The 19483-nt window shown below is 45.9% G+C and overlaps 1 protein-coding gene across 5 annotated transcripts in view; it reads left to right on the top strand.

Moving 5' to 3' along the window:
- The window catches only part of LOC147417842 (S-adenosyl-L-methionine-dependent methyltransferases superfamily protein), a 41137-nt gene extending 22256 nt beyond the window's left edge, over nt 1–18881 (top strand). The window contains exons 2-7 of one of the 5 annotated variants that reach the window (XR_015187331.1): nt 15059–15242; nt 16228–16307; nt 17036–17096; nt 17175–17290; nt 17405–17519; nt 17749–17884. Coding sequence is in view for 2 of the 5 variants with exons in the window: in XM_086507297.1 (XP_086363423.1) it covers nt 15059–15242; nt 16228–16307; nt 17036–17096; nt 17175–17290; nt 17757–17889; nt 18032–18329 (872 nt within the window). In the remaining 3 variants the exon portion in view is untranslated. Of the gene's footprint in view, nt 1–15045; nt 15243–16227; nt 16308–17035; nt 17097–17174; nt 17291–17404; nt 17890–18031 lie in introns of those variants that run through there. The other 4 variants (XR_015187332.1, XM_086507297.1, XR_015187333.1 and 1 more) reach the window with 4 other exon arrangements.
- The last annotated feature ends 602 nt before the right edge of the window (nt 18882–19483 follow it).

Below are 19483 nucleotides of genomic sequence, written 5' to 3'. Positions count from 1 at the left end.
GCTGCACATTTTGCCACTGTCTTATAGTACACGTTGGATCCGGTAACACTTTCGAGCATACCCAAACCGACAGTTTAAGAATGCAGTTACACATGTACTCTTTTAATAGAAGCAACTACTGTATCCTTGACAAACTGACAAGAAATACTCACTTCTATAGCACTAACCAAACTTTTGGACATTCCATAAGAGCAATTGCCAAACTGACAATCTGTACAGCTCTAACATTCATGTAACAGGTATTTCATTTGAGCTCACTTTAAATACCATGTACATCATTTGTTTCAGAAGCCATTGTCACACTGACAATCCATGTAGCTTTGAAACTCAAGGGGTCAAGGTAGGTTGCAAATCGAAGGCTTCAAGGTAAAGTGATAACACCGTTGGTGACTCTGCAAGTTCACCTTCTTCCATCCACTTAGCATCCATTGGTGGATAGTTTCTAACTTTACCAAGTAACGCCTAGCAACCTTGCCTTTCACTTTTCTTTCCTTATGTGCCAAAATCTGCCGAGGACCAAGATCTCGTCAAGTTCCTCGACTTCCGGCTGATCTTCAACTGGCATATCTTCTGGCACATCACCCACATAGGGTCTGAGAAGACTCACATGAAACGCATTGTGAATCTTCCAACTGTCAGGCAATTTCAGCCTATGTGCAACATCACTGATTATGTCGCACACTTGAAAAGGCCCATAGTAACGCATGCTGAGCTTTGGAAACAGTCTTTCCTTGCCCTTCATCTTCTTTAACCTTGCCTTTTCAAAGCGTAGAAGCACCCAATCACCAAGTGAATATACTACTTCACGACGGTGACGATTAGCTGCTTTCTTTTGCTTTGCCCGAGTCTTTTCCAAGGCCACTTTGACCTTCTTGTACATTTCATCCATGTCCTGAACATACTTATCTGCTTCAAATATCTTGTCCTTTGTATGCAGTATGGGAGGAACTTTCTTGCTACCTTCAACTATCTCAAAGGGTGCCTTGCCAGTTGATGAATGCACTGTATTATTGTATGCATACTCTACCAATGGCAAATACTGCTCCCACTTTCCTTTATGCTCTGCCACATAGCACTTCAGCAGATCTAGGACAGTAGAATTTGCCTCTTCTGACTGCCCATCTGTTTGAGGATGAAATGACGAAGAGAATTTGAGCGTTGTGCCCATATTCTCAAACAAGCCTCTCCAGAACAAACTTGTCATGCGTGGATCACGGTCGCTAACAATCGACTGAGGCATGCCATGATACTTGAAAATATTGCTCATAAACAAGCGTGCCATCTGATCTGGCTTTATCTTCTTCCTGACAGGAATAAAATGAGCCTGTTTGCTAAATCTGCAAATAATGGTCCAAATACCATCGTTTCCTTTCTGCGTTCTCGGAAGATCAAAGATAAAATCCATAGCAATACTTTCCCATGGTTTATCTGGAATAGGTAGTGGTTGCAATAACCCTGGTGCCTTTTGCCTGTCAAACTTGACCTTTTGGCATATTAGGCATTCTCGCACAAAGGCATCCACATCTCTTCTCAATGTAGGCCAATAGAAGAATGTCTCAACCGCTTTAACTGTAGCATCGATACCACGATGCCCTGCATACGGTGGGACATGACTCTCTTCCATAACTTTGCGTCGCAATGGCTTTGTGACACACAATCTGCCATGCATCATCATGAACCCATCTTTGAGAAGATAGTGTTCATGACGTTGTCCTTGCATTAGTTGCTCGAAGACCCTTGCAAAATCTTCATCATTTGCATACTGTTCTCTCATATCATCAAGTTCATGATGATAAGGAATCGACACAGCTGAAATTTGTGGCTTCCTTGACAAGGCATCAGCCACAACATTCTTCTTGCCTTCCACATGCACAATCTGAAAATGAAACATGGACAAGATATTTGCCCATCGCATATGCTTCTCAGATAACTTTGTCTGTGTCAAGAAGTATCGCAAGGTCTGATGATCCGTTTGGACAACGAAATCTGCACCTAGCAGGTAGTGTTTCCAACTTAAGAGCGCATGAATCACAGCCAGTAACTCTTTCTCATAGACCTGCATGGTCATCTCTGGCCCTTGCAAAATTGTGCTCTCATAGGCTACTACCCTGCCATCTTGCATTAGCACTGCACCAATGCTACTACCGCAGGCGTCACACTGGACCACAAATGACTTCCTAAGATCTGGCAACACAATGACTGGATCCGAAGTCATCTTTTCCTTTAAGAGATTAAAAGCTGAAATCTCTTTCTGTGTCAATCTAAAGGTGACTGCCTTCTTTTGAAGAGCATGTAAAGGTGAAGCAATCTCAGCGAAATTTCGGATAAACCTTCTGTAATAGGAGCATAGTCCCAAAAAGCTTCGGACATCATGCACCGTCTTCAAATTTGGCCATGACTTGATCGCTTCGACTTTTGCAGGATCCATTTTGACACCATCCTTTGAGACAATGTGTCCCAGAAAGTGAATCTCTTCCAGAAAAAACTCACTTTTCTTTGCATTGATGAGCAACCTATGACTGCGTAGCTCTTTGAACACAATGGCCAAGTGATGCCTATGAGTAGACTATCATGTCATCAAAGAATGTACCAACAAACTGCTGGTGTGGACGGAAAATTCTGTCCATCATCCTATTGAACGTAGCAGGAGCATTTGTGAGTCCAAAGGGCATCACTAAAAATTCGTAAAGGCCAAACGTTGTTCTAAAAGCAGTCTTGTGCACATCCTCTGATCTAATGCGGATCTGATGGTACCCACTCTTTAGATCTATCCTGCTAAACATAGCTGCTCCTTCTAATTTGTCTATAATATCATCAATTCTAGGTATAGGGAACCTATTCTTGATGGTATTCTTGTTCAGTGCACGGTAGTCGATGCACATACGCCATGAGCCATCCTTTTTCTGCACCAACAACACTGGAGAACAGAATGGAGATGAATTGGGCTGAATCAGCCCCTTTTCTAACAGCTCTTGTACTTGGCCCATTATCTCTTTCTGCTGAGCCGCACTAACCCTGTACGGAGGCTTATTTGGTGGGCTACTGCCTGGCACCAAATCTATCGCATGGTCCTCGGGTCTCTCTGGCGGTAATTGAGACGGTAATGAATCGGAAAAACAGTCACTATACTGTTGTAAAAACATTGACCTTTCTTTATCTAGCACAGATAAATTTGATTCATCACAATCTGACACTTCACGTGCAAAGACCAAGTACGCAGAAAGATGCTTTTTCATTACAGAAGTAATAGCAGAAGCTGATACAGTAGGAATAGACTCCCCTTTAAGCTTTACATCCAGAATGTGAGTCTTTCCCCTGCTCTGTATAGTGATCTATTTGTTGTAGGCATCCATGATTCCCTGTACACGAAACAACCAAGGAATACCTAACAACACATCACATCCGTCCAGTGGCATGATGTAAAATTCTTCAGCATCTACATAGGACTGGATATGTAGGCGCAACTTTCCAATGATGGGTGTCACAGCCTCTGTATGGCCAGGACATGCCAAACCTGCCTCTGCTGTATACCCCATCTCTTCAGGTCTGATTCCCAACTTTGAAGCCAATTCTGGGGAAATAAAGTTGGCTTTTGCACCTGGATCAAAGAAGATAAGCACTGTTTGATCCCTGACCTTTCCCCATGCTCTGCAAAGCTCACTTGCATCCGAATTTGGCTTATCGCCCACCATATCTGGCACTAGACCAGCCATGGGCTTCTTTCCTTTCTTGTCTTCCTTGTCATCAGAATCAGCTGGCCTTTTCTTTGTAGGACAGTTGTAAGCAATGTGGCCAGGCTGCTCACATATAAAGCATTTGTTCTCTGTCCTCAGGACCTCTTTTGCTCTTCTGACTTGCGACGAAAACGTCTTTTCCATTTCTTTGCTGGTCCTTTTTCTAATTCAGCCGTAGCTTTGTCTTTCCCTGCGTTGGCTGACTCCTGAGTCCCTTTAGGAGCCTCATTGGGAACGTGCTTCTTGGCTGAATTTTTCTTGCCTGATCCTGCCTTGACGCCAGTGTTAAATTCACAATCTTCTCCCTTGAGCAAACCATTGCCAGTGTTTGCTACCTTGATGAGCTGCGTCAAAGTAGTGACTTTTGTCTTCGTACAGTACTTTCTCGATCCTTTAGGTAGGCCACAACAGTATTTTTCAATCTGTTCTGTCAATGGCACAAACCTATAGGAAGTTACTGGAAGTAGAGCTTTCCAAAACTTCCGATTGTAATCATCCAGATTTCTGCAAGTGGCAGCATTAAGCTGGTGCCATTCTGTCATGACATCTGCTTCGAAATCATCAGATAACCATGCTGCTGCAAAAATCTGCTTGAAGTAAATCCATGTGGACGGAGCTTGCCCTTGAAGCAATAAAGTTGTCCACCATTGTCCCGCATTCCCTGTCAAGAAAGTGGCTGCCTTGCGGACCTTTGAAGCCTCTGTAAAGTTTCCCCCTGCATAGGCCTTGTCAAACTGTTGGAGGAATGAGGGAGCCTTCTTCCTGTCATCAAACACTGTAAAGGTCGTGAATGACACACCTTTGCCACCTTCTTTGTACGGAGTTGGCCTCTCCAGCGGCGTTAAATTGTCATATGGAAGTGACTGAAACATGGGAACACTATTAGGGTTCATCTGTGTTCCTTGGCCGCTATTAACTTGACCTGGAAACACCATATTTGGCTGCTGATTTGTAATTCCAGCCATACCAAAATTTGCTTGTAGGATCCCAAATTGGCCCTGAGTGCTCTGAAACCCTGGTAGCATGCCTGTGACACTATACATGGGGTTAGGCATCATCGTTTGAGCACCCCCAAACACTGTTCCTGGCGTGTAAAACTGATTTCTAGGTGCATGACCAGCCATGCTCTGGAATACGGATCCACCTCCAAAATAGCCAGGGTGTACTGAAGGTGGTGGGAAGACCTGTTGCATAGCCTGTAGGTTGCTTCCCTGCCCATTAGAACTAGCTATAGGCTGCTGAAAGGTGGCGGGCTGAACTGGTACAGCTTGAAAGACTGGCATCTCAGCCACCTGTTCTTGCACCTTAGGCATAGGTTGTGGAGACTGCATGTTCTCCGTCAAGTGTACAGGTGTTTCCATTGACTGTGCGGTACGAATCACCTGTGCTCGAGCCTTAACAGGCTTTTCAATATGATCCAGTGAACCAACTTGCTGAGACGGACCAGGAGGTTGCAGAAAGGCTAAAAACCTTGGGTTCTGCATTACTTGTGTGAACATAGCCACAGCAGTAGACAACTGGGTCCTGAATATATCGTCATCTGTCTGTGGTGGTCTTGAGGACTCACCCACTTCATGTGTCTGTTGACCCTGTGAAGAGGAAACCTCTTCAGTCACATCATCTGGTCTGTCAGCCATAATTACAATTCCCTGTGTCTGGTCTATGATCCCCTGTGTCTTCAAGCCCAAAACTGAGCAAGGCTCACTTCTATGGGAAAAAGTGATTTAGTCCCGTCGATGGAACCATGAAACCGGCCTGTTCAATCCAAAAAGGGCGGTAGACTTTACTTCAAACCTTGATTTAGCTTTCACCCATTATTAGTCGTCTATTTTACCTGCGCTATAGTGACACAAGAGAGGGGAATGGGATACAGATGCTAGAATGCACCTGTATGAGAAGACCGACACCAGATTGGCCCCTAACTTAGGCGCCCCTTTCGGTATTTCTTTATTGTTTAAAAGAGGGAATAAACGCTGTGGATCCCTATAAGCTGCCCCGCACAAACTTCGCTGAATTTCAACTGTTCCGGCCTGATTTCGGTAGCATAACTGTACTAGGACCCTTCACAGTCAGTATTCCCACGCATTGACTGACTTTCCCGACGCATACGGGCACTTTGCAAAACCTGGCGAGAATCTGCAGCACGCTGAATTCTCTGTTTTCAGCCCTGAAAATGCGCCAGATCACCTGTACAGCGGTCCCCTTGCGTCCCCGAACCTCCTGGGGGTATTAGGGTCCGTTTAGGGCCAAAACCCTAAACCTGCAAAAATACACAGCAGGCTGTAATTTACTGTTTTGGGCTCCGTTTCACGTGCCGGTCGCATCCGTAGCAAGTCCTCGAGCTCCCGCACGTGTAGGGCTACTTGCCCTTTGAATCGGACGAGATTTCGAGCGTGAAACCTCTCCGAATCACCTGTACCTGCGGGGGGATTAGCCGCTAGCTAATCCAATACCTGTGCAAGAGGCTCTTGCCTCGGCAATCGCGCATGAACCCACACAGCTGTACATTGGTCAAATGAAGAGCCCACTAGAGGGGCATAACATACTGCCAAAGGGGAGAGAGAGGGCAGTGCGTAGCGTGCAGGGCATCACTCCTGGCACCGCACTGTACATAGGAGGGAAAGCAAGCACTCCATAGCTCTTAACCTATGACAGAGACTTGCAAAATGAGCCTCCCAGCTATAAATCACGTTTTTCCCTTCTCTATAAGTAGTAAACTGGCCTCAGAGTGCCAAGTGTCACTCATTTGTGCATTTTCCCGCTTTAGACCCTCGGGTCTAAAAATATCTCACCTGCAACCTCTGTTGACTTGGCCACAGAGTAACAAAATGATCCCCATGTCAAACTGCACGTAATGACGCGAAGACATTTTCAGGTCCCAAAATAGCAGTTCCCTAAATTTTAGGAGATGCTGCCATTGTATCTTTCTAGGTCATCCGACCCTCTTTGTACACTGCGGCCACATCCAGAATTGAAATGTAGCCTCTGTAGCAAAGGATTCCACTTTGGCTAGTCAATGACCCCACTTTGGCTAACCATAGTCCTTGTCCAACCTTAGTGCTCTCTTGCCCACAGGCCTGGACTCCCTCTGGACAGTTCTACACTAGCTATGCAATGCAGGGCAGTTAGATTTCCCGAGGGGTGTTTCCAAAAAGTGAAACTAAATAGATAATAAGAAAGAAATCAACAAAAAGGATAGATAGTAGTCACACGCTGGTGACAGTCACGCACATTGCACTGAGGACCACCCACTGTAGAGAGCACGACACATTATCCCCGCTACAGGTGCTCTCATTTTGGCGACCACGATGGGATCTCAACTGAAATCTCACTCTGTGAGGTGCAAATCTTGAAGCTAGTTAGGTTTATCTAGCTTCGCCTATCTTGCCTATCTTCGCCGACTTGCCTTGCACGGTTCTCCTATAGCTTGGTCCAATTGGTCTAGTCCCCTCTCGCTTGGTCCAACTGCTCTAGTCCTCTTTCGTCCTGGTCCAACCTGTCTTGGTCCCTGGTCTAGACCTCCTCGACCCTGGTCTAGTCCTCCTCGTCCCTGGCCCAGCCTGGTCTAGTCACTTGCCTGGTCTAGTAGAGTCTAGACCAGTCTTCAGTCAGCAAGTTCGAGGTTGTCTTGCCCGAAGGTTGGTTGGATTGGTGGTCACTGCATGACACATACAAGGCGGTCAGTCGAGCGTCAAAGCGCACTATTGAGTCCTCTGAAGCACTACAACAGAAGAAGACCTTTGGTACCGAGTAGAAGTCCATCAACCTCATCACCTATCCCTCCACGTACATCACCCATTCCTTCATCCGCTTCCACATCTTCCAGATCACCTTCTCCAATAAAGCTCTCTCCTATTCTGCTACAGGCTCAGCAAGGGGCCATGGAGCCGTTGGCTAGCGTTTTGGCTAAGGTAAACATCAAGTTCCCTACATTCAAAGGACTCTCTTCAGAAGATGCTGACGACCATGGAAGGAGGTTTGTATCTCTCTGTAGGGGTCGTGGTCTTAACAGAGAAGATGCTTACTTGGTACTCTTTCCATCCACCTTGGATGGCTTAGCAGACAAATGGTACAGCCAGTTTGCAGAGAACCATTTTGCAACCTGGGCAGTCTTAAGGCAACAATTCTGTGCAGCTTTCAGGTCCGGTGACTACCAGGAGAAGGTGTTGGATGAGTTAGCCAACATGGTGCTCCAGCCAGAGGAGACTTTTGTAGAACTTATGACGAAAACCAAGTCTCTGGTTGCCAAGCTTCCCCAGCAACCAGGTGAATTTATGGTTAAGAAGTGGGTAGAGAAGGCGCTTCCCAAAAGTTCTCAGCAAAAACTACGAGAGAGTCTCCGACCCGACGCCACTCTGGAGGAGTTCATCGCAGCTGCTACGAGGATAGAGGGGGCTAGGAAGCTGTTCACCAACCCCCCCTCACATAGAGACCCCCTCTGTGTTTTTGGAAAGTCCTTCTGATCCTTTAACTTCTTTACGCAGGGAACTGGAAGCCCTAAAGTTACAGCGAGCTCTTCAAGAGGAGAGGTCCTTCTCATATAGACAAGAGAAGCCTCCACATCATGAGGCATTGGAACAAATTAAACGCGAGCTAGAAGAGCTCAAGTGTCAGCAAGAGACTAAGGCTACGGTTTGGTGTAGCTCATGCCGCTCTCCAGGGCACCCTCCACAAGAATTCCCCCTTCGGGTTTACTTCCACTTCTGTGAAAAATCTGGCAATGAGGATAAGGGTTGTTACTACCTCAAGGGATTGCGACAAATACAACAAAGTCTTGGTCCTTCTCTTCAGCAAGGGCCAACACCTGCATCCAACATGGTTTCTCTCTGTGGCCATCCACACCATATGCCACCTTTGCTGACAGCCCCTCCTATGCAAGGTATGCAGAGCACTTTTCCCTCTCAGAGATTTTATCATACCCATGCCCCCTCACCACCTCACAACTTCTATGCCTCCACCTCCAACTCCATGGAGCAAGGACCACCTCGTCCTTCGACTCGTCCAGTGAATCGGCCCATTTTGTGCTACAGATGCGGGGAATATGGTCATTACCAAAGCAAATGCCCTCTGCCCAAAGGGTCTCCTCGTTGCCGTCATTGCCCTGATATGAAGGATCACTACAGTAAGGATTGCCCTAAAATTCGTGCATCTACGGCTTCGAACCCAAGTCAAAGCCAGACTGAGTTTGCCTTTCCCAAGCTCAATTTGATAGCAGTTAGCACTGTTTCTCAGCCGCCCCCTTCTACCCACGTGGTTACCCCTCAAAATAAGCTGCTGCAGTTGGCAGAGGAGCCATCAGGCGTCCTCACCCGGGCCTAGAGAGCCGCTCTCAGTCTTAGCATTCCATCAAGTTCAACTCCCCCACACATCGTCACACCAGTGGATACCCTGCCTGCAAGCCATCCCCTAGTGCCATGAAAGAATCCAAATCTTTGCTCTCAGATATTGATGAAGCTTTCTTGGAAATAGTTTCCGATCTACAAAAGATCAAAGTACCAGAGGAACAACAGGTAGAAAAAGCGAAGTATACAGCAGAGACAGTCTTGAAGAACACTTTCCAACAAGTGTCCCTCGATGACATGTTGCGGCTAGATGCGAGTTTCAGAAGTGACACCCTTGCAGTTATTCAGTCACTTTACCCTGGAGCAGGTCCTAGTGGCGGGCACCTCCCAGTGTGACCGTCAGAGTCCTATATGATATCCAATCCTGCTACTCCACTCACTTATTATAGAAGCCCTCGCCTGACAGTGTCCGTTTTGGGTCGACAATTCTCAGGAGTGATAGTGGATGGTGGATCTGGCATCAACCTGATGCCCGAGTTCACTATGTTAGCTCTAGGTCTACAACCTACTCGCCCTGCTCCCTTCACAGTTACATTGGCCGACCAGCGGATAGTCTACCCAGTGGGCATAGTGGACAATGTGCCTCTGCAGGTACAAGACTTTACTTTTAACTTGGATTTTGTTGTGGTTTGTCTTCCCCAGGTTGAGGGCGGATTTCCTTTGCTCATTGGAAGACCATGGCTGCGACACACTAAAGCACTTCATGATTGGGGAAACGACGCAATGTGGATACATACTTCTGGCTCCTCGATGCAACCCATTCTCTTAGAAGGTGGTATGGATCCCGTGGTGCAGCAAGTTTCTTTGCCAATGGAAACCAAACTTGAACAAGAACAGGCTACTACACCTGAAGCGTCAGATGAAGATCTGTTGGAGTGGTTCGAGGCTACCAAATCTATGCCTTGTTATGGAGTCTCTATTCACTCTTTGCATGAAGGTACACCCTCTTCTAATGTTTCCACAGTAACTAAACCCAATGAGCCACCTGAGCCTATGAAGAAGAATAGAAGCAGTAAGAAATCTCGACCACAAGAGTTCACCACCCTTCAAACATCAGCCTCAGAGATGTCTGCTGCTATGACCAGAACGAAGCTCTGCTCTGGGTCTGGCGAACTCCCTTCACAGAGCCCGGCTTGCTTGACGAATTCCTTACTCTTGATAATTATCTTGCTAATGATAGTTCGTTCTGTCCTTGGCCCTTACCTTGCTCATCATGGTCTGCTACCTCTTCTCCCTTTCCCAACTAGTTGCCCAACTCTACCCACCTCTCTCCCAACTCGAACCTACCCACCCCCTCCCTTGGCCTTCGCCCTAGTCCCTCTCCCTCTCCATTGCCCAGCTCTCGCCCTATTCACCCCACCCCCTCCGTGCCCTCGCCCCTTAAGTCCCCCCCACCCCCTTGTCTATCCCTCTCGCCCCCTACCCACTCTCCCTCGTCCCCTAGTCCCTCGCCCTAGCCCGTAGTCCCTAGCCCCCTCACCTACCCACTCGCCCTCGCTCTCACCCCTAGTCCCCTAGTCCCTCGCCCCCTCACCTACCCACTCGCCCTCGCCCCTAGTCCCCTAGTCCCTCGCCCTCGCTCTAAGCCCTCCCCCTCCCCCTCGCCCTCGCCTAAGCCCTCAACCCTCGCCCCTATCCTCATCCTCACTTCCTCTCGCCCCTACCCTCCGCCTTTTCCCTTGCCCCTACCCACCCCCTCACTTCCTCTCGCCCCTACCCTCCCCTTTTCCCTCGCCCATACCCTCCCCCTTTCCCCTTTCCCCTCGCCCCCACCCACCCTTGCCCACCCCCTCACTTCCTCTCGCCCCTAACCAGCCCCCTCGCCCCTACCCTCCCCCTTTCCCCTCGCCCCTACCTACCCCCTCTCGCCCCTACCCTCCCCTCCCTTGCCCTCGCCCCTACCCACCCCCTCCCTTGCCTCGCCCCTAACCAGCCCCCTCGCCCCTGGTCAGGCTGGCATCCAGGTCGGAATGCTTGCTGGGAGCGCTACTGCCTTGAGCATGGCATCCATCCAGATGGACAGATGCCCAGTAACAAGACTGTTGGTGGTGGTGATGATGCCTTTAACACCTTCTTCAGTGAGACGAGACGGGAGCGGGAAAGCATGTTCCTCGAGCTATGTTTGTTGATTTAGAGCCCACTATGATTGATGAACCAACCTGGTTACTTACCCCAGAATTCACTTCATGCTTTCATCATATGCCTCAGTGTTTTCGGCAGCTAATGTCACCAGCGTGTGACTACTATCTATCCTTTTTGTTGATTTCTTTCTTATTATCTATTTACTTTCACTTTTTGGAAACACCCCTCGGGAAATCTAACTGCCCTGCATTGCATAGCTAGTGTGGAATTGTCCAGAGGGAGTCCAGGCCTGAGGGCAAGAGAGCACTAAGGTTGGACAAGGACTATGGTTAGCCAAGTGGGGTCATTGACTAGCCAAAGTGGAATCCTTTGCTACATAGGCTACATTTCAGTTCTGGATGTGGCCGCAGTGTACAAAGAGGGTCGGATGACCTAGAAAGATACAATGGCAGCATCTCCTAAAATTTAGGGAACTGCTATTTTGGGACCTGAAAATGTCTTCGCGTCATTACGTGCAGTTTGACATGGGGATCATTTTGTTACTCTGTGGCCAAGTCAACAGAGGCTGCAGGTGAGATATTTTTAGACCCGAGGGTCTAAAGCGGGAAAATGCACAAATGAGTGACACTTGGCACTCTGAGGCCAGTTTACTACTTATAGAGAAGGAAAAAACGTGATTTATAGCTGGGAGGCTCATTTTGCAAGTCTTTGTCACAGGTTAAGAGCTATGGAGTGCTTGCTTTCCCTCTTATGCACAGTGCGGTGCCAGGAGTGATGCCCTGCACGCTACGCACTGCCCTCTCTCTCCCCTTTGGCAGTATGTTATGCCCCTCTAGTGGGCTGTTCATTTGACCAATGTACAGTTGTGTGGGTTCATGCGCGATTGCCGAGGCAAGAGCCTCTTGCACAGGTACTGGATTAGCTAGCGGCTAATCCCCCCGCAGGTACAGGTGAATTCGGAGAGGTTTCACGCCAGAAATCTCGTCCGATTCAAAGGGCAAGTAGCCCTACAGGTGCGGGAGCTCGAGGACTTGCTAGGGATGCGACCGGCACGCGGAACGGAGCCCGAAACAGTGAATTACAGCCTGCTGTGTATTTTTGCAGGTTTAGGGTTTTGGCCTTAAACGGACCCTAATACCCCCAGGAGGTTCGGGGACGCAAGGGGACCGCTGTACAGGCGATCTGGCGCATTTTCAGGGCTGAAAACAGAGAATTCAGCGTGCTGCAGATTCTCGCCAGGTTTTGCAAAGTGCCCGTATGCGTCGGGAAAGTCAGTCAATGCGTGGGAATACTGACCGTGAAGGGTTCTAGTACAGTTATGCTGCCGAAATCGGGCTGGAACAGTGGAAATTCAGCCGAGTTTGTGCGGGGCAGCTTGTAGGAACCACAGCGTTTATTCCCTCTTTTGAACAATAAAGAAATACCGAAAGGGGCGCCTAAGTTAGGGGCCAATCTGGTGTCCGTCTACTCATACAGGTGCAATCTAGCAGCCTGTATCCCTCTCCCCTTTGTTGTGTCTTGAAAGTACAGGTAAAATAGACGACTAATAATGGGTGAAAGCTAAATCAAGGTTTAAAGTAAAGTCTACCGCCCTTTTTGGATTGAACAGGCCGGCTAAGGCCTATCATAAGCAGTTGTCCGTTGCAGAGATAACCAACATCGCATTTGAGCCATCGTGAATGATGGCAAAATGTGATCCTCGTCATGGTAAATACATGGCATGCTGCCTCTCCTGCCGGGGGGGGTCTTGCTGAGAAGTTGCCTGTTGAGCAAGGTGCTCCTGCTGCCTCTTCTGCCAATTAGTGCTAGTCTAGGTTTGCTTATATACAAACTTACTCAATTTGCCCTACCTACTTTCCTACAAAAGTCACTTAAAAATAATAAGTGAAAAATGTCAAAATAGGGAACATAGGCTAAATGCATTGGAAAATTCCCCTGAAGGATTCTGATGGATTTTGTTGGGAATGCTTACGATCATGCTGTGTGCAACCAGAGGATATGCATCTACACTAAGTGACTGGGCATGCACGGTCTGCGAACAGACTCACAAAGGTGCTAGATCACTTCCTATTCAATACTGACTTGATTGAACTGAACCCTGGTCATGCTGTAGCTTGTCCACAGACACATAGGGTTGGATGTGTCACATGACATCAAGGCACATGGATCTGGCAGGGAACCAATCAGACGTATCTAAAACACTATGGATGAGTGCATCAATCCATTGTTATTGGCCGGATTATGGACAGGTTGTATTCCAAAGTTCATTATCTTGGAGTATTTGGACGTGATGTGTTCAAGTTGGTGCCAATCTGTCATGACATCAACTTCAAAATCATTTGATAGCCATGCAGATGCAAACATCAGTTTGAGGTAACCCATGTGGCAGGTGCCTGTCCTTGCATCAATAACGTGGATGAACATGAAAAGCTTATAATTAAAGTGGCAAAGCATTCGTGCTAGACGATCAGGGAATGAATGTCGCCCCAGGATGCCATCCTTCTAGACCTGTGCATTTGCCAGAAATGACCCCAAAAATGATCCTTCTAGATGCGTGCATTTTCCACAAAAATGGCTCCAGAACTGGTGAGCGAAGAAACATTCCAAAGCAAAATATCTCTCAACCTGAATACATGCTAGTACATCCACATCTCTCTCTACATGAGTGTGCAAATCTTGTCTAAGCAAATTCTGCTTGGGGCCATTAATACTGGTGCGATGCAAACCATCAACATTCCATGTCACAATGTGTAAATTCATATAAAGTAGCAATATGGCAATTGGCAACCACAAAGTGATACATCGAAAGGCAACTGAAAACCATAAAGTCATGCATCTGACTAACATTGAGGTCGCTTGGCCCTAGGCCGTGGGAAGAAAGTAACCAACAGAGGAGCATCAGCATCAGGAGGTAAAGGTCGGAGGAGGTGTCCTGGACCAAAAGCCCGGGCAGTAGTGTACCAAGAAAAGTTCTGGGGACAGCTTGAATAGCTGCCGACATTGACGAAACTGGCATGATGCCAGGGAAATGTGAGGTCTGATCCACGAAAGAATAGTCGGCATTGTGAGGTCTATATACCAGTGGACTGTTCCAATGCACTGTGTACGTTTCTTAATGACAAGACATGGAGTAATGCAACTGGCCCATGATTGAAGGGCTCTCAAAGTATGGTGAACCACAAAGTCCATGATTGAGCTGTGTGTCCATCGTTCCATGGCCGTCAAATGACAATGGCTGCTTTGACACGTATATCAAGTGTGGTGCACTTTGATACTTGAGATAGTTGATCAGACACAGTTCAATAAAAAACATGCACACATGTATGTGCGCAACATGTCTGCCCCTGCCCCTGATCTCCGGAGTCATGACAGAAACTCAATACGCTGAACTTTTTGTGTTGATGTAGGCTCATGTGTGTGTGGTCTTTGGGAGCAGATGTTAGTACCTAGTTCTACACCCACTATTGGGCACTGACGACGTTAGTGGGGATGTCGTGGTAGTTAGTCAATACTATGCATGATGGAGCTGATGCTTATATTGTCTTGTGGGTGACCACCATGGGTCTATACCTTGCACTTTCCATTTAGGGTGAATCTGGGCTTTTCCTGGATTCATCTAGGTATATAGGTCTCAATTGTGCAAAATCACAAAAGTGAGCACAGCAAAGGAGACTGGGGTGTCGGGAACCTGTACTCAATCTTGTCCACACCAATCTAATGCACTATTATGTTGATGCTTTTCTCAACTCTTTTGCTGCACCTGTTTTTAGTATTCAGAAGTCTCTTTAAAAACCTCCTATGGATGAGAAGCACACAGTTGGAAGCGTAATTTAAACATGTGCATTTGCTGATAGTACTATTACTGATTTATTCATTTTAATCAACTCATGCGTTTTTCAGATCGTCCTGATAGCCACGAACTGACTCAAATTTCGAGGCGGCCTTGTGGGCATTTTGGCTTGGTAGCGATTGAGAGGATGAATTTTTGTGAAGCTGAGGAGGATGAATGGCAAGACAAAGAGTCTCGATCTATTATTGTTAATTATCGGCTGCCAGCAAATCCAATTGTGGATCTTGCTCTCATGTAAGCTCGTTATCGATGTCAGGAGTTCGTGCTCCATGTTTGTAATATAATGTCTGTTGGTATCTGCATTGCTATCCATTCTTGCATGTTATATACCAATTGAGAAAGTCTGGAGTCAAAATTCACACCAACCACCATGCTGTTTAGCACACACTGATTTGGCATGTTCCTCCACAGCACTGCTGAGAAAATTTCTGTTGTGGTTAATCTGATTTTCAACAACGCTACAAGTTATCAGCTGATTGGAAAGGTGGCACATGTTTTCCTGTGTCCACACAGGCATGCATGCGCGCGTGCACACCAGTACTCCATGTATGCATTTGGTCCAAACCAGTACAGACATACATACCAATGATGTTCACATGTATCTATGCATGCATTGATAAGACAATTAGTTGATTAATTTTCATGTCCATCACATTACAAGATGGCTTTGTGGGGCATTTGGCGACTTGGCCAGTCAGCGGGGCTTAGAGTTCTTACATGACCGAGGCATTAGCAAGTTTGGCATTTCAAGAAGCATAGAGGCTTTGTGCAGTGAATGTGTCAGACTTTATTTCAGAAGATACTGGCTAGTGCTAGGAACTGCTGTGGGTCACATATATTTAGATTTCCGTTCACTAAGAATTGAGCTTGTTGTGGTTTTAAATGGTAATTCCAACTTGATCAAACACATACGGTCCTACGTCTTTTACGTGTAGTTAAGAAAGGCTTCTACTCATGTACGAAGGCAAGAGGTCCAGCTTTGGCTATCAAAGGTAAAAATTCAGAGTCAGGATTAATTTTCAATAGGAATTCAGACTAAGAACTTTCTGCATTGGTTTTGTTTTTACTCCAAATCTTCTAATGATTTGGAGCAAAAACAAATTGTCTAATGATGCTTCAAATCTTCTAAATGGTGCTTCAACAAGTCTGGCTTCATACTTGTCAGCTGTGTAGATGTGCATGACTTGCAACTGAGACATTCTAATTAAAATTGTTGCAGCCAACGCAAAGAGGATGGAGCTTGTTATTCGGATTTTACCTATGCAGAAAAGAATCAGATTGACATGACGGGGCTTGTAGGTACCTTTTTAGCTCTCAAGCTTTAAACAACACTGAGTCTCTTGTTTGTTATATTTCTATGGTTTGCACTGCTTCGAGCTGGGTGTGTAGATTTAAAAACTTACACTTAATGCTCTTATTTTAATTTCAAGGGTCTATCTGGGCATGTTTGGAGATTTGAATAATATGCAATGTGGTTGATTCAACTGCAAAGAAGCACATGGCATGGTGCTGATTGAGGGCTTGCATTTTGTTTGTTTAGGTGAGCTGGTGTATCATGTGCAATGAATTTAAGTATGACTGCAATCCTATGTGCTATGAAGCTTTGCAAGCTGGCTAGTGTTATGGGTTTTGTCCAGGGCCTTTCCAGAAGGCTATGTGCAATATTATGTGGGAAGTGTTACAATCACTAGCTTTATATCACCTGGTGTTACATTATGCAGACATGCAATCAAAATCTTTTATCCTGGTCTTGACAAGATAGGATGAAGTGCATCCAATATGGGCCACTTTAGTGCCTATGTAACATTTTTACACAGTGTACTGTCTTATCTTTTGATCTATACAATCTGGTTATTTACAGTTTCAAGTATTTGCATAATTGGGATGTAAATTTGACCAGGAGTTGCAAAATAGTCTGAAAAATAACTGCCTCTGCCTCACGCATGAATGCAGCACTGGGCGAACACATGGCTTCATGTTTACGTGCTCCAATCGTGGCTGATGTCCGTATATGTATTTATGGTCAGGACTGTGGCCTGCGGAGGAAGTTCTGACACATTTCTGTATTCACAATCCGTCATTGTTCAGGTACAATGTTTTGGCTGATATAGATGTATGCTTCGTTTGCTGGTCTACTAACGATCTGTTAGCTTTTACTCCTGTCAGAAATGCTAGAGTTTTGGAACTAGGATCAGGGTATGGATTAGGGGGCCTGGCGATAGCTGCTTGCACAGAGGCAGCTGAAGTGGTTTTAACAGATGGAAATCCACAAATTATTGAATGTATCCTATTGTTTGAGGCGGCTTGTTTTCTGAAGGTGCTATTGGTTTGAACTCTATGTATGAGTTGGCTATCTTTTTAATTTTGATAGTTTTTCCGTACATTAGCTGTTCCAGCTTTGAAGCCATGGTATGAGAGAAGCTAGTGTACAAGATTATGATTGCAATTTCTGCCCAAGAAGGTGTCGGCCAGACCTATGAAGGTTGCAAACATGCAATCATTGAGTGTTCGGTAAGGAGAAAGCAACCTTTAAGAAGTCTAGCTGGGTTAAGGCTTTATTATGCATGGCCGATGCTGGGTTTTTTTTTTTGTGTGTCTGGCTGTCTTTACATCAATGATGTTTTTTGGCTTGTATCCAAAGGTACTCTCTTCATTGAGAAAATTAATGTGCTTTCTTTTTTCGTGATGTGTGAGGCATTTAATTGAAAGCGATGTCTGACATGTTAACATCCTTAGACAGAGGCACAGATGTCAAAGTAAATATCAGGAGAAACATGAGAGTATTTGGGACCACTGAAGTGAAAGCTGATTTATTGCACTGGTGTGACAATTTACCTTCTACATTTGTGCACAGCTTTGACGTTGTGATTGCCGCAGATTGGTAAGCTTATGCTTAAACTGGGATGTAGCTATTTTTGATCACACCTATTTACATAGAAATTAAATACATGCAGGAGGAAGAGTGTACGTTGTTGTCCCATTGTCACCACTACATACTAATCTTTTATTTTCCCTCTTTGCAGTACGTTCTTTAGCAACTCGCATTCTGCCTTGGCACGTTCAGTGAAAAGTCTGCTAAGGAAATCTTGCGATTCGCAGGCGCTGTTTTTTAATCCTGAAAGAGGTGGTAGCTTGAATGCTTTCCTGCAAACTGCAAGAGATCTGCATTTAAATGTGGAGGTAAAAGAGCAGTACGATGCCTGTGTATGGAGCATACACCAAAGCCTCATGATGGGAGAGACACAAAGGTGGTGTAATTATGATACGGATCACTGTTACCCTCTTCTAGCAGTTTTGACACACGGGGACACTGAGTATTGAATTTGAGAAGCGAAATAATTTGAGCAATGCTAAGCGTTTCTCTGCTCACACTGGCAGTGAATGAAATGACCGTGTGGAAAAGGCTTCAAGGCAGCATTTATTGACTGAAAAGTTTGATCTACCAAGACCGATCCTCCCGATTTCACAGTGGATTCCTCTTATTTCAATCAGCAGGGTATGTTCCCTCAAAGGGGTGCGAGTGCGATGGAGCATTTGGGTAAATTGGGTGGGATAAGGTGCCCGGGTGAAGCTATCAGCATATAAGGATGGGCCTTAATGAAAGTGGGTTGCTTCAATTCATACATACCTAAAGCAAGTCACGTTCTTCAATCAGTCCTGGTGGCTTTGAGCAGGTCATTGAAATTCTCAGTTTGGAGGGTTGTGAGGTATATCTTAAAGGCTCTGCAGTCCGTTTAAATCGTTGATTATTCGTGTTCGCTCCCTTTGTGACTTGTGAATTTCTTTCATGTCAACAAGCATAGATATCTATTGTAGTGGATACTCTTGAGATATGGCACCAATAATTGAATATGTGAAAAAGGAATTCGGTAATTTAATCTCGTAAAGGAAAGTGAGAAATGAACAAGAAAACTAAACTGATTGACAGTAATTTTGACCTGGCATACAAAAAGCATAGACCATAGAAGGTAGTTGGAAACAGAAAAACTTGCATATGATTTATTTAGTTAAAGGATTGCTTTTTTCATATTGTAGTTGTGGGAAGAGAGGAATTGTGCAAGGGCTTCATGCCTGTGTGCTTTGTGGAAAGCTGTTTGGCAAAGCCAGATTTAGAGATCTCAAACATCCCTATTCTTTTAATAGAACTTCCGCACAATTTCCACTGTTAACTATTTTTGTGGGATGATGGAAGGTGAGGTTAGAGTGCTCCATTCAAATTCTCCCCTTCTCGAGCACCCACTTGGCATCTTGCTATTGGTGCTCTCTCAATTTCTTGCACCTATGCATTCACCTATACTTACACACCTTGAAGGCCTCTGGGCCTTATGCAAGACCTTCACTTTGGTCGATGAGATTGCTAGTCAAAGGCAAGATGTGCTTAGTAGGCCAAGGGCTGGCTCTAGGTTGTGCCAAGATGAGATCTGCAAGTGGTGTGGATTGGGATCTCCAACATTGCCTCTACAATACCTTTTGAC

Source organism: Adiantum capillus-veneris, chromosome 30, assembly GCF_014529385.1.
Source record: "Adiantum capillus-veneris isolate H3 chromosome 30, ASM1452938v2, whole genome shotgun sequence".
NCBI classification, from domain to species: domain Eukaryota; kingdom Viridiplantae; phylum Streptophyta; class Polypodiopsida; order Polypodiales; family Pteridaceae; genus Adiantum; species Adiantum capillus-veneris.
The sequence above is the reverse complement of the archived record's forward strand: the minus strand, read 5'-3'. Positions and strand labels throughout refer to the sequence as shown.